Here is a 16,129-nt window from a genome sequence, read left to right on the forward strand (position 1 = left end):
TATCGATATAACGAGACTTTACTGTACACGCTCTTTTGATGACTTAATTCATCTAATTAATCCCTGAAATGTCACCTTCAAACACATTTTGAGTATTTCCACAATAATTAAATATTTTTCTGCACCACTTTATCCTCACTAGGGTCACGGGGGTTGGTGGAGCCTATCCCAGCCTTCTCTGGGCAGTAAGTGGGGGACATCCAGCCAATCTCATGGCTGTCTCGAAATAGATTTCAGAAATGGCTGACTGTGGGGAACAAATGTGGAATCAAGATGTGGGGACGTGCTGGGCAAAGTGGCTTTCTATATGACTTTGATGTCTGTCGAATTGCAGAAAAAAAGATGCCAAAAGCGGCCATTGTATCAAATGTGATACAAAAAGATATTTCACAAACAACATGATACAGCAATATCTTTAGGGGGGATTTTGATATCAGAGTTACCTAGCATCTCAGATGCCAAAAATCTGAATTTTATGGCTATTCTTTGATGGGTCAGGTCTTGGATTGGATTGGTTGTACCTTTATTCATCTCGCAGTGGAGAAATTTACATTTCATAGCAGCAATGTTATTAAAGGAAGAGGAAAGGAAAGAAAGAAGTAGAAAAACAAAATACAGGTTTCAGAAGCACAAAGAGAATGCAGCAACATTTCAGGAATATCTGTTTGGGCTGGTTGCATCGCTTGCTACTTTCTGCCACCTTTATCTTAACAATCAAAGGCAGAGGGTAATGGGGTAAGAGCGAAAATGAGATCAAATTTTCATGATCCCCGTGGGCAAATTGTTCCCTGGCAGCTGCAGCAACAGCAGAGGCAAACAGCACCCTCAGCCTATGACAAAAAAATGTGTGTGTGCGTGCGCGTGCCCGTGTGTGTGTGTGCGTGCGCGTGCCCGTGTGTGTGTGTGTGTGTGTGTGTGTGTGTGTGTGTGTGTGTGTGCGTGCGTGCGTGTGTGTGTGTGTGTGTGTGTGTGTGTGTGTGTGTGTGTGTGTGTGTGTGTGTGTGTGTGTGTGTGTGTGTGTGTCTTCCCACAAAAGTTTTGTTACATTTCCTTTATCAATTTCACAGAATCACTATATTGTATATTTATGGACCTTCCAAGACACCAGTTCATTTTTTTGGACTACTGCTGTAGTCCAATCTGTCACCACTGCAAACTTTAATGAGTTTGGTCTCTCTTGTGAAGTAGGATTACCAAACAACTTTTTTGTTTTGTGTTCTAATTTACATTGTGTGGCCAACAAGTGTATCTACTTTGAACATGTTGAAAGGTTACTCAGATAGAAGCAATATGATAAACATGAATGAGTGACCAAACCTATGTAATATAAATAAGCATACATTTTAGAATATAATGTAAATAAGTATGTATTATGTTCTGTTCAGTGTGAATACCCTCACATCAAGGACTGAATTTACATTTCTGCATGTACATATCATGGAAAGAATTTGCATTTCTGCACTTTTCATCTGCAACCTTTGCGAATACTGTAGCTGTCCTTATTAATGATGACAATTCCTGTATAAAAGTTGTAGTACGCCGCACACTATTTGAAATGATAAAAAAACGCTAACACAAGCGGAAATGCAGTTTACTGTGCATGCGCACGCTATGCTTTTATCAATCCTATTGTAGGCAGCGATAAGAAATATATATATACGATTGAGGATTACTTTTGCTGGTTTGCCGTGACAATCGTAGAGATCGGCAGCAGCATTGTCATTGGCTACCAGTTGAGATGAACTGGAATGGAGGCAAAATCATCTTTGTAAGATCGGTTCATAATTTAAAACAAATGACTTATAAAAGCTGTAGTATGCCGTACATTATTTGAAATTATTTTTAAAAACGTATAAAATACGGGGAAAATGTATACGTTGGCCGGTCCGTAAAACTGAAAAAGTTGAGCGAGCTAACTTATTGAGTGAACGCTGGCGCGTTTGGCTACCGCTGCTCACCTGCAGAAATAATATCCTGTGACTGTAGAGCGTCCTTGAGAGTTTTGAAAGGCGCTTATAATGAAATGTATTATTATTATTATTATTATTATTATTATTATTATTATTATTATTATTATTATTATTATTATTATTATTTCATCCCACCGGATCATCATCGAGTACAGTACAATACTGCATTCACGGGGAATTCGCTCGCCCTGCCCTCTATGTCCTCCAACGTATTCTGATTGGGTAAAATTCAAGTCAGTCAAAACAGGTCCCGCCTAGTAGATTGATCCTTTACCACCCCTCCCTTGGGCAGCAGGTTAGGTTGAGCGGTTCCACAAGGGGACCGTGGACAGCTCCCGATTGAAGAGTAGAGCACAGCAGGAGGAGGAGAGTGCTGGACATGGGGGAGCCACCGCGCAGGCCCGAATGACCGAGATCAACACAATTTAGATGCGCACCCACCGGGGAAGAGATACACAAAGAGAGGAGAGCGGAGAGGCCATCGAGGGACGGGGAAGAAAAGCGAGGAAGTGAACGAAGAGGGGGGATAAGACTCTTGACCCATCCCGGCGCAGCAGGGCGGAGAGTAGAGGAGCGAAGAACGAGAAATATTTCCGCTCGACCTGATGGACTGACGACAGATGAATGAAGACTGCCTACACTAACGCCTATCGATGCCTGGCAAAGGACCTGGACGCTTACGCCATGAATCCGGACATGACAATGGACGGCATCGGCAGCCTGCACGGCGGGGTGGCGGTCAGCTCCGTGGCCCCTGACGTGGAGCTGATGAGCGGCCACAGCCCTCACCACGGCCGCGGGAGCTCTTCGGGGCCAGTGGGGGGCCACGGGGCGGCGGCAGCGGCTGCCCTGCGGATACACCAGGACCTGGCTGCCGCTGCCGCGTCATCCCGCTCGGCCATGGTGTCCGGCATGGCCAGCATACTGGACGGCAGCGGGGAGTACCGTCCGGATCTGTCCCTGCCGCTGCACCACGCTATGAGCGTGCCCTGCGACACGTCCTCTCCCGGTATGGGGATGAGCGGCACTTACACCACCTTAACCCCGCTGCAGCCGCTCCCCCCCATCTCCACCGTGTCCGACAAGTTCCATCACCACCACCACCACCATCACCAGCGGCTTTCCGGCAACGTCAGCGGCAGCTTCACTCTAATGCGCGACGAACGCGGGCTGCCGGGCATGAACAACCTGTACAACCCCTACCACAAGGATCCCATGTCCGGGATGGGTCAGAGTCTATCCCCGGTGCTCGGGAACGGCCTGGGCTCCCTCCACAACACCCAGCAGAGTCTCCACAACTACGGCACCACGACGCACGGAGGTCACGACAAGATGCTCAACTTCGACCCCACCGCCTCTATGCTCACCAGAGGGGACCACCACCAGCACCGGGGGCTCGGCGGGCCGGCAAGCGGCATGATGCCGCATCTGAACGGGATGCATCACCCGGGACATGGGGTATCGTCAGCTGGACAGCACCCCCACCCTCACCTCCACTCTCCGTCCCATGGGCCCGTGTTGGCTTCCACCAGGGAACGACCGCCCTCCTCCTCCGGGCCGCAGGGGGGAAACAGTTCGGGTCAGCTGGAAGAGATCAACACCAAGGAAGTGGCGCAGAGGATCACGGCCGAGCTGAAAAGGTACAGCATTCCCCAGGCCATCTTCGCCCAGAGGGTCCTGTGTCGCTCCCAGGGGACCCTGTCGGACCTGCTGAGGAACCCCAAACCCTGGAGTAAACTAAAGTCGGGCCGGGAGACCTTCAGGCGGATGTGGAAGTGGCTGCAGGAGCCTGAATTTCAGAGGATGTCGGCTCTCAGATTGGCAGGTACCTCGCTCCGAATTTGCTTAGATTTGCGCTACAAATTAGTCAAACATAAATACACGACCCCTCCCCCTTCTTATTCCGATTACGATCAAAATACGGTCGATGCGTTTGGCTGGTTTTACACCACGTCCTGCTAATCCACGCAATCTCGTGAACCCGTTAGATGTGGATTCAATAACATTTACAACGATTGATCAACAAAAAAGGCGATCGATGGGGAATGACCAGGTCAGAGGATTTCCCTTCAAACATACAGTTCATTTCGCAATATTTCCCCACCGCCGTCGTTGAAAAGTCAATTCGAAGATTTAGCCACGCTTGATTCAATCGGATTGCGGCTACTATATTACTTTCGTTGAGTGAGATGGGTTGATGGATAGATAGATTGTAAGATTGTATATATGTGTGTGTGTGTGTGTGTGTGTGTGTGTGTGTGTGTGTGTGTGTGTGTGTGTGTGTGTGTGTGTGTGTGTGTGTGTGTGTGTGTGTGTGTGTGTGTGTGTGTGTGTGTGTGTGTGTTTATTGAAACAAATCCAGCCTGCTTGTGGGGCTGCGGAGGATGTGACAGAAAGGTTCTCAATCCAATTGATGTGGGGCCCCCTCTAGTGAGGAACCTGGTTTGTGTCCCAACAACAATCCCCCATTGTCAGCGGGGGACATCCAGAGCAGCAGGGACCCTATAAAAATTGCGTGTGTTTTATGAAATGTACCAAATGGGGTATTGAGGGATATTGTGGAGGTTTAGTTGTGACAAATAAACAGTTTTTTATGTTCACCCATTTAAGGCACAGCATATTTAAACTTTCTTTTTAAAAAGGTACATTTGTTAATGCAGTCAAAAACGATGTTGGGGTACTGAGTGCAAAACGCATAAATGCTAATTATCTTTACATCAAAAGATGAGTTGCTTCTTCAACCATGTAGGGTAAATAAAGTAACATTGCACATATATTTTCTTTTTTTAATTCACTCATTTTAGTACAATTGTTTGATAACCAGCACATAAAAGATCTAAATAGTCAAATGAGAGTAATGGCTTACAGTTGAATAAAACAAACATTGCACTTGATAATAAACCTGATTAAGATAAGCCACATGTGATAAAAATCCTAAAATCAAAAAAATAAACGTTAGGAGGAATTTTTCTTTATTTTAAGCCATTGGTGTTATCTGCAGTTGAAAATACATGTTACTTCATCGTCAGGACAGTTGTCAAATGTTGACACTCTTAAAATATCTTGGCTTTTCAAATGACATAATTGTCTCGAAGGTATGATCAGCGAGAAATGTAAGTTTAACCCTCATATTATGTTGAAAAGAAAAATCATGTTTATTATGTTGCGGGTCATTTTTACGCAACCACTGGTTCTGAGATGTTATCAACATACTTGAAAATAGAGACAACATATTTTCTATCCCATTAGGATATTTTAGAAATGTTTTGAAGAAAGGAAAAGCAAAGGATATCCAGTGCTTTAGTCAACACAAAAATGGAAACGTGTACATTTGACCCCTTTACATAATGTGAGGGTTAAAGAAAAGTTCTGTGAAAAGTACGGCTTGCTTAAATAATACGTGTGGTGTATAGACCCAAAACTGTTTAAATAAGGCTTGTTCATTATCAAGTCAATCAGACACATGATTTATTTTTGAATGCTTTCAATTATAATGCTGTTATTTTGAATTTGGTAAAATAAATTCCACAGATTAAATTTGAAATTAGATGACGTGTATTGCAGTTATTTGCACTGTGCTGAATAGCCGTTCGCTCACATCCACTGATTCCTTTGCTCTGCTAACAAACAAATCACCTTTTTTTCAGGAATGAAAGAGGCTTCTATCCATCAATTTTTTATTTCACAGAAAAAAAATAACAGCTGAGCAAAACTAAAATGCAATGTGTCATAGCAAGGTCTATTTAAAGTGTTCTTTTGTTTCTGTCGGAGGTACACATTAAAAAAATATATTTATACAGTTTGTGCTCAAGGTCTGATAGATGAGATTACGTCTGGACAATTGTAATATTCTTTGATTCCTGGATTTCTGTCCATCGACCTGATAGGAGGGGTCGCTTGGTTTTGAAGGCTGTTGTTTGATTATATAGATTAACAGGAAATGCTTTCAGTGAACAAGGGCCAAGGGGGCGGCGGAGGCAAGGCACTTTCATGCGATGTGTGTCGTAAATCGACAGACATCAGTATCCTGTTGTCTTTTGGTATTCTGTCATTAGACTTTTTGCATGTGCAATATGCTTCTAGTTATTTGTTCAACATCTACAAGTCACTTTCTCATCAGAAAATGTCAGCACAAAATAGCAATAGTGCCATCCGACCTTGAGGTGAATGGATTGTTATTGTTGTATGATTGTTATTGTTGGTATTTTTCCTCAATGACATTTTGTAAACTCTAGAAAAGCTGTCACAGTCCTTTATTTCTTACCTCTCTTTTCGCCTTTTATTATTATAATATGCTATGGTGGCCATGGCAGTATCATTCTTTTGACACTCACGGTGTATTGGTTGTGGTTAAGAAAAAAAGAAAACAAAACAGTATAGCAGTGGTGTCAAACAATTTTTTTTTGCCGGGGGCCACATTCTAGGTACAGTTTCCTCTTGTTATGAATTTGGGGAAACAATTAGAATGTTTCATCTCCTCCACATATTACATACAGAACGCACAACAATATAATGAATAACTAGTTTTCAAAGTAAAAAATATTGACTGTTATTGTCGTTTACATGGGCAAATTTGAAATTCTGACTTTAGCAAGCATCATGGAATTTCTTTGATTAGCTTTCACATAAAATGGTGTGGTGGGCCAGATTTGGTCCCCAGGCCTCTACTTTGACGTCTGTGCAGTACAGCATGAATATCTTTGAGAGAGGTGATTAGCTGTGGTTATTAGAGTGTGAAGATTATGTTTGTGGTGGTGAATGGATTACAATCGTTATTTCATTGGACTCGCTCTTCGGCAATATGACTTTTTGAACTGACTATGGCACAACAGGGACCTGCAAATCCTCGATCAACAATGCTACAGCCAGCTCATCGAGCTCAGGGCAAAGGTTAGAGCTGCAACATGTGGATATTAGCTGTGGTAAATATAGCCATTGCGGGGGAATGACAACTTGAAGCCTCTCTTCATCTTTTCAAAATAAATACTGCTACCAGTTTGATTGTTGTCGATTAAAGCAGTGCAGTGCCATGGAACATGAATCAAAAGCCACTCTGTGCGTCCACAGTGTTCACCAGTGCGATTGTTGCAATGCTCATCGTTATAATACTCTCAGTAGCAAGGCTAATGCTGATTTTTAATGGAAAAGAGACAGCTGAATTCGGGTCAAATCAGCAGACGCATTATTTCTCACAGCTCGACTGTTTGTGCTTAGAGACACATCTTCGGAATTGGTTGCTATTGTCTTTGATCAAATTAATTTCATCACAGTCCCGTCACAATAGCCTTGATGAAGATAATGATACTCAAAGTTCAACGGGATTCAGAGAAGGTTGTTTTTTTTTTTTATTCCCGCTACTTCTGTCATTTGGCTGTACAGGTAAAAAAATTTTTGACTTTGCTCCATTTGCATATTTTATGCAACCACTGACAAAATAAAATAATTTAAACACACCTTTTTTTCCCAGTGTAGTTAGTGTTTGCGCCATTGTGGGTGGGACAAAAGCCTAACTAACTGGTCATTTAAAGCGGTTCTACCCATTCCCTTCAAATTCATAACAGGAGACGCGTGCACACATTGCATAAACAGAAATAGACGCGAGAGAGTCCATGCAAAAGTCTCATCACGCAAAATACTTGCATATCGGACTGCAAGACGTTCTCCGGTGTCGGACGATGAATAATAAATTCGACCAAATAATATCTAAAATGCTTCAAAAGTTTTGATACAGTACAATAAATATTGATTTTTATGGCACTTTAACACCAACTGAAGCTGGAACAATGCACTTAACATGGACAGCTATCATATACAGGAAATGAAGCAGTCGCAAAGATAGTAGGAAGCACAAGGGAGTAAAACTAACATCAAGTCTGATTCATGCTGAGTCTAATGCCAAAGAGTACAAGTGAGTTTTGAGGTGGGTTTTTAAGATGGGCAGCGTGGGAGCTTGCCGAATGTTCAGTGGCAGGTCATTCCAGAGAGTGGGACCAGCAACGGAAAAGGCTCAATTACCTCTGAGCCTCCGCCTAGTTTTTGGCACATCTAATAATGTCTGGTAAGCAGACCTGAGGCATCGGGAAGGTATGTAGGGATGGATGAGCCCGGAGAGGTCAGGAGCAGTGAGGGTATTGAAAGACTTGAAGACAAATAATAAGATCTTGAAAATAACTCGAAAATGTATAGGGAGCCAGTGAAAGGATGCCAGAGTCTGATCTTACGAGTACCAGTCAAGACAGTCTTAGAGGTGGAAAAAGGTGTACAATGGGAATTTATCTTCATGACTTGAATCAATCTACACAAAGTGGAAGCGAACTGTCAAACCTTAAGAACGACCGAATCCAACTCTAATCATTGGTTTGTAAATTGAGCTTGACGTCAAGCCTCGCCCATCAGTTTTAAGGGCTCGGAATTGATATGAAAAGTCGGCCAAAGGCGACTCTACCGGGACTTTTTCAATGTTTGGCAAATGCTTCAAGGTGCTGCCTTGAAATGTGTCCCGAGTGTTGACTCTGAGTCGTCCTACCTTTTTTGAATCTGTTTCTCCCTCTCATTCTCTCTTTTGGGGAGTGTGAGGGTGGGGTATTATGTGATTGTCAAGGGAATCGAACACAAGAGCAGAGGCAGCAGCAGTCCGATGAATTATTGATGGGAATCTCGGCGTGACCTGCCTCGGTCTGCTCACTTCACTTCTTCTTCACCTCACAGCCGGGTTAACCAGGCAAAATGGAGGGAGGGAACAAAAGGGAAAAAAGGGGAGTGAGAAGCCCATTGTTTGGTTGGAGGATGCTGCCCGTGACTCCAAATGAATTATGGATGAAAAGAAAACGATCCACAAATCAGAGTTAGAATATAGGCGAGCTCAAATTTCCAGAGACAGAGTTCCATTGGTACAGCAGAAATGCCTTTTTTTGGACCGTTGTGTAACTAATCAGTGATAGCTCTGAAGAAAAAAAACACTAATTAAAATGGGATGCATGGATGGTTAGTTGAGAGGATGAACTCACATCGGTTCAATATGGGGTGGGGTTGGAACTGTCAGTGGATATGTCGGCCTTTAGAAATGATACGTGTGAAGACATGAAAATACGAACTAGATAAATCCAGTCGTATTGGTCAAATTGCAATGCAAATGATTGGACTCTCAATAGTTTCCATTTTGCGTGTCCAGCTGCAAGCAAATTCTGTGCATTATTAATGTGTTGGACTCTGCTGTATGGCACTCTAATTACCAGCAGTTCCTCTCTGTGTGTTTTTGCGGGGACCTATTCAATCTTATAGTTGCACTGATTGAGCGATTGAGAGATTGTTGCTGTTTTCAGGTTGTCTTCTTTGGACATCTGTATATTCACCGTTTGGCTAATCCTGACATTTTGGCTGCTGTTTGAGCTTTGCGATGATTTTGACAGAAAATGTTGCTGTGTTGGTTTTTTGTTTACAAAGCGCCAGCAAAACGGCTTATACCAATTAAAATAATAATAATAACTACTACTACTACTACTACTACTACTAATAATAATAATAATAATAATACAGTGAAGTCTCGTTATATCGATATTCTTGGTTTTTGAACGACCAATTTGGTTTCCAACCAAAAATGTCAGTTTTTTATGTCTTGGTTTAGAAGCAAAAATGGGTTCTTGACTTAACTGAGCCACTCGACTTCCCTCCGCTTCCTTATACCTCACTTGTTTGTGTCGCGTCTCGTTGTGACTGTTGCATTATCCCCGTGTAGCGTTCCATTGGGAGCAGACGTGTTTGTATTGTTCAATCACGATAAACAAAAAGCAGACATTGATTACATTGATAATAATGGGAAATGCTTCGGTTTTTGACCAAATCAGGTTTCTGGAACGAATTGTGGTAAAAAACCAAGCTTTGACTGCATCTCGATTCTCTCTTTTGTTTCAGCTGCGGTTATTGTTGAAGTACCTTAAATTAAACTGGGTCCAAAATTTCAACCTACAAGCAAATGTCTGTCTGATTGCATGAATTCACAAAGACAGTTGAAGGTGGTTCAAGACAAGTCCAAGTTTTTTTTTTGTTTCTTTTTTTGGGCGGAGGTAACTAACATGGGATTATGGTGACGAGGATTGATGCTTTCTTGACATTTGTTATCATTCTTTTGAGTACTACCTTCCATCACCTTGACCAGGTCACTTTTTTTCCGCTTTTCAAAATGCTTCTCCTCTCATCCGTCCGATAAAGCAAAGCCAGCCGAGGTGTTTGCAGGATGTGGGCTTTGATTGGCACCCGACCTGTCATGACAGCCTTGACTGCTTTCTTGATAGCCTCGGGATAAAAGGCGGGTTTTAGTCTGTCCGGCAGAGTACTGACTTTAGAAAACGACAGTCAATCAAACTGTAGGGATGCAGCACAAGAGATCAAATTGCTGTTACCCCCACCCCCAACCTTCACCCCTCCAACAGCAGCGAGTGGCCTTTGAAGGTTTTAGCTTTCGTGGCTGTTGTTGGCTTTTCACATTTTGAGTGAAAGGGAAAGAGAACCACAACATTTAGGCTGCTCAAGTCACGTTTTCTTTTTTTTATTTCGCACTAAATATCACTCTGGAAGTGGTAAACACAAGCATGAAAATCATCCAGTTCATCAATAACTTAAAAGTGTACACCACAGATGTCAAAGTCAAGGCCCGCGGGCCAAATCCGGCCCGCCACATCATTTTTTTCGGCCCGCGAAAGCAAATCAAACTTGTTAAATTCCATGATGATTGCTAAAACCTGAGCCAAAATGTCATATTTTTGTATGTCAACCACAATAAAAGTCATTATTCTTGACTTCAGATTTGGAAACGAGTTATTCATTAATTTGCTGTGTGCTCTATATGCAATATTTGAAGGGATTTAAACATTTTAATGGGTTCCCCAAATTTATAACGGCCCTCGAGAGGAAACCATAACTACAATGTGGCCCGCGGCAAAAAATGACTTTGACACCCCTGGTGTACACATTGGCCTCACTCCCTCTCACTCGCGGCAACCTTCACAGTGGCGTAGCATACCACAGCCGTTGTGCAGTGATTTATTTGATTTAGACCGTCCTCAGCATTTATGGAGGTGTTGGAGTGCTACAAGTGTTGGCCGGCTCAACAGAGCAGCACAAGTTCAGAGAAGAAAATGGCCCCGTCTCAGCTTTATTAAGGCGGTCAAATCAAACGTGACATCTGTTCTCGGAGCTCATCGAGTCTGCGCGCTTGTCGAATCCACACAAACATCAGCGGGACTAAATAAAAGTGGTGTAAACACAAACACACAAGGACGCTTTGATCCTCTCCTCTTTCATCTAGAACTGCTTCATGTCACAAAGAGGGTACAGCAAGTTCTGAAGAATGAATGACTCTCTGTGTCTTTGTGTTGTCATATTATTTGTTATTTAGTTTTTTTATTGTTGTTTTTTTTTATTCAAGATGGTGCCGCGAGAGTGGATGCCTTTCCAGCAGCTCCTGTATTTTGGTTTTCTACTTTTTTTCTTTCCTTTCATCTTCCTTTCTAAACCTTTCTGCGATGTGAGACAAATAAAGGTACATGCAACCCAATCCTCCTCCATAAGTAGAAATCAGATCTTTGGTTGCCCCCATTTCCACAATTTTCTTCCAATGGCGCAGTTGGGTGAGTGCCTTGCAGATGAACTTGAGTCTTGATCAGAAAGCTTTTAATGGTCACACAGTGGGGAAATGTCAACACTTTAAACAAAATGGAGGTTGTGAGCTTTGCCCCCTTAAGTGCGAGATGTACCTCCAAATTTTATTCCGGGCTAACATGATGACATTTGATCCAAACTTTCCCAAACATCGATTAAAGACTTTGACCATAGCGTCCATAACATAATTGTTGCCTGCTGTCCTGTGAGATGGACGCTAGAAAGAGATTTGACACGATTACAACTCAAACAGTGGATATTGTGGTCAGTGATACCTCTGTGTAAGCTCTCAGTCATACAGGAGTGGTCCATCGATGAAAAGGTTTCTTCAGCCGTCATCTGTACTTCTTTGAAGGTGTCGGATGTTTTGCTTCTCATCCAAGAGACTTCGGCAGCAAACTATCAGCAACTTTTAGTGCGCTGAAGAAGCCTCTTGGATGAAAAGCGAAATGTCCGACACCTTCAAAGAAGTATAGATGACGGCTGAAGAACCCTTTTCATCAGTGGTGAGTGATGATACATAAAAACAACAGTCGAGACTTTGGACAGCGCTTGTTAACCTAACTTGATGTTCCCCTTTATCTGTTCTTTTCTCTGTGTTGTCGCTTCGAAATGCTCCGTCTTACCCCCGACCTCCCTCCGGTTCATTAGTATTGGCGTTGCAGCGTGGCTGAAATAATTCTGTCTGCAGGTGTAATGAATAAAGACAGGCGGCACGGAGGTGTCGGTCTCTGGACGCGCATTATGGTGAAAGACAAACAGCACTGAGATAAATAAAAGGACAAATAAAACCCTGGTGGTATTCGACCTCGTGTTGGGAAACATTGCGCAATAACAAGATTAAAAGGGGTGAACCTGATTGAATATCAAGGTAAAAATAAAACATGTGAGATACGACGTACAAAACCGCTTTGAATGTCCATAACAAATTACTATCACTAATCAGATAATCATCAGCTTGTCGTCATGTGGTTAGCTTGGAGTCAAGGCTAATGTCGCCGAGACTCGAGGGTTGGAATTTTGGCTCAGCATGATTTTACATGTTCTCACAAAGCAGTTGCTCCAGTTTCCTTGAACATGGAGATAAAAAGAACTTGTAAATTCCCTCTAATTGTTGATTGAATGGCCATTTGTTGATATGTGTTCAGCTACGAGCTGGCAACAAGTCCAGAGTCTGATGTCTGCTGGGTTGTACGCCAGCTGCCCTTCGACCCCAATGAGGACAAGTGACCTAAAACGAGGATGAATAATGTAATCTGCATTTGGTGAAAAATAGATGGCTTGTCGTTTGATAGCTCTGGTCTGCGTGTTGCCTCAGCGGGCTGCAAATGTGCTGATGTGCGTCTGTAGTGGATCAATGCTCAGCTGATGCTCTGATACTGACACCAAACAGCAACGTTTGTTGTTTCTGCTCCGTTTTATTTAGATATTCCGTGTGTGTGTGTGTGTGTGTGTGTGTTTGATCGTGAAGCAGCAGTTTTGGCTGGGCTCGTGCGTTGGGGTGCATGTATGCGGATCGATGGCAGTAATCCAGAGCAGATTAAAAGAGCATTAATACTGGCAACGATAAGGTAAACGGTACGGGCCGAGATCTTCATTGATCTGTAGGAACCTGATCTGGACTGGTTCCTGGAAGAGAACAGAAGAGAGTGAGTGGGAGAGGGGTTGGGGAGTTAAGGTTCACAGAGCGTTTGTGATTCTGCTACTATTATGTAGCCTGAATGAAAAGCCTTTAAGACGCATTCCTAAATATTTTGTGTGTTGTCACAGCAGCCGTCGATATTTCTGTTCGTCTAAAATAACCCTGAGCCAAGTCCAATTGTGTGACTTGCATTATTGTGGTGATGTTGATACTCGACGAGAGTATGCTTAGGTCAAAAGAGTTGATTGCAACAAAGCTAATATTGATAGCGTCCAATTTCTGCATTCAGCATGTATGATGAAGTTCACTGTTCACTGGTAATTTGTGACTAGTGGGTCGTGACCCCACTGATGTCAATTTATTTGGTTACTATTCACCAAATAGCAACAGTATATTGTTGATGTTGAACTTAATCCTCATTTTTTCACAATTTTGAAGTATATAGGACAGGGGTTTCCAAAGTCGGTCCTCGTGGGCCGCTGTCCTGCCTGTTTTCCAGCTCTCCCAGGAGCAACACACCTGATTCAAATGATCAGCTCATCAGCCAGCTCTGAAGCAGCATCAGAATGGTCCTGATGATTTGAATCAGGTGCGTTACTCCTGGGAGAGCTGTAAAACAGGCAGGACGGCGGCCCTCGAGGACCGACTTTGGACACCCCTAATATAGGATTTACAGAACGCCCCCCGCCCCCCAGAGAGTAGTGTTTCTTCCGCTGACCCAAGGGCTTATCATTGTCTCTGCTGGTGCTGATAAGTCAACAGCAAACCTGATCAAAAGGCGACACAATGAAGAACTGTGAGGGTCAGACACTTCCCCCCCGCTTCATATTTGGTGGTAAAAGCATTAAAAGGAGCTACCATTTTGATGTGCATTAGACTTATGAGACTGTGTGCAATCCTCTTCTATTTGATTGTCCCACATAACTGGATTCATTTCCTTGATACCATCTCTTATTGGATTGAAGTTTTGGATGAGATGGATCGGATCCAATTGTAGATATTGCAGCCTTTAAATAGGTTGACAAGTTACCAAAGGGGAGTAGCCAGAAATGTGCTCCCGTCCGCTCACTCTCCAGCCATCATTGTGGCAATCACTGCACTCCACATTCGACTTCCTGTTTCACGACATTATCGATAGAATTAAAAAGACTTCAGATTAGTGTGCCTTGAAGTATTTTCCCATGACAGACCGTTTAGCACTTGACAATCAAATTTGATCAACTTGGGTGACCTGGCACAGAATAAACTTAAGACGAGCTCAGTGGCTCGTTGGGATTGTCAGCAGCCTGAGCTCATCTTGATCAATCACCAAAAACAATCCCTAAGAATCTATCGATTGCAGAATATTATCTTTTCACTTGTGTTTACTCTCTGCTGTGTGCTACGAGACAGGCCGCCCATGGCTTCAGGACACCAAAAACAAAACTGATAAGCGCGGGTACGGAGAAGCCGGTTAACTCATCATCTATTAGCCGAGCGTGTCTATGAGTGGGTGTGCGTTTGTGTGTATATGCATGTGTGACTAAACAGTGGCTCCCTTTGACTTATCCTCACTGTCAACATTTAGAAAGTCAAGGTTAGTGAATGTTTTCCCCAAAGCCTTTATATCTCTCCAATGATACTTGGATGGAAATTTAAACTTTCCAGATTTGAATTATTGTTCGTCATTTTGGGGTCATTGTCTTATCGTGTCTTCAGGATGGATGGATGAAGCTATGAGAGCGGTAGGGAGAGAGAGGGGGGGGGAGCGAGGGAGAGGGAATGAGAGAGAGAGAGAGAGAGAGAGAGAGAGAGAGAGAGAGAGAGAGAGAGAGAGAGAGAGGGTGTGATAGTGTGAGAGGGCGAGAGGAAGAATGTGAAAATGGAATGAGAGACTGACAGAGTGAGAGAGTTAGAGACAGACAGACAGATCGAGAGAGTAAGTGTGAGAGTGAGAGTGAGAGAGACAGAGAGCAAGAAAGAGCGAGCGAGTGAGGGACAGTGAGAGTGAGAGATTGAGTGCCAGAGTGAATTGAGGGTGTCAGTGTGAGGGAGAATGGGATTGTGGAAGAGTGAGAGACTGAGTCAGTGAGTGTGTGAGAAAGTGAGAGAGAAAGAGTGGGAGACAGACAGACAGAAAATGAGAGAGTGACATTGTGTTCCAGTGTGTGTGGGTGTGCAAGTGTGAGCGAAAAAGAGTGAGAGATGGAGAATGAGATAGACACAGAGAGAGATAGGGAGAGAGAGAGAGAGTGAGAAAGAGAGAGAGAGAGAAATGTATGACATGGCTTTCTCGCACTGGTGGTAATTTGCTGGGAATGCCCGCATGTCCCAAGATGATGCGTTGAACTATTGGGCAGCAACTGCGCAAACGAATTTCTGACGCATGCCTGAAAATGACGCAATGCCGTGAACAAACTCAGATAACTGACTCATCAAATGAGTAACATTTCAGACTTACAATTTCAGTCGTGACTTTCTGAGAGCAAACACTGCGAGGGAACAAAAACCCTCTTTTGCTTGTCAAGTGACAACATTTGGCCTCCAGAAGAGGGGCTTTATGTGCTTGTCCAAATCAGTCTTCTCGAAACATAAAGCTAGTGGACTTGTACTTATACCGCTTGAAATATGTGCATAGAACCTGTTGTCTTTTCATGATTTGTTTAGAGGTGGGGTCAAATTATGAATTCACTCATGCAATTGTCACCTGTCTGATGAAGGAGTTGAAGATGAAGCGCATTTATTTTGACTATTTTGTCATCGCAAATCACACAAACAACACATGTTCGTTTTGGACATGATCACATTTCACATTCGTATTTCCGCTGACGAATCCATTGAAAGTGTGATAAGCTGTGTTTGTTTCACATGTAAAATTGTG

General features: G+C 43.2%; 1 protein-coding gene across 1 annotated transcript in view; it reads left to right on the forward strand.

The window, feature by feature from the left end:
* Positions 1-2,341: 2,341 nt before the first annotated feature.
* The window catches only part of onecut2 (one cut homeobox 2), a 21,010-nt gene continuing 7,222 nt past the window's right edge, over positions 2,342-16,129 (forward strand). Inside the window, exon 1 of the mRNA XM_089019922.1 lies at positions 2,342-3,795. Within this exon, the coding sequence (XP_088876048.1) occupies positions 2,595-3,795 (1,201 nt within the window). The 5' untranslated portion in view covers positions 2,342-2,594. The remainder of the gene's footprint in view (positions 3,796-16,129) is intronic.

Source organism: Hippocampus bargibanti, linkage group LG18, assembly GCF_051943395.1.
Source record: "Hippocampus bargibanti isolate YZ-2025 linkage group LG18, ASM5194339v1, whole genome shotgun sequence".
Taxonomy (NCBI): Eukaryota; Metazoa; Chordata; class Actinopteri; order Syngnathiformes; family Syngnathidae; genus Hippocampus; species Hippocampus bargibanti.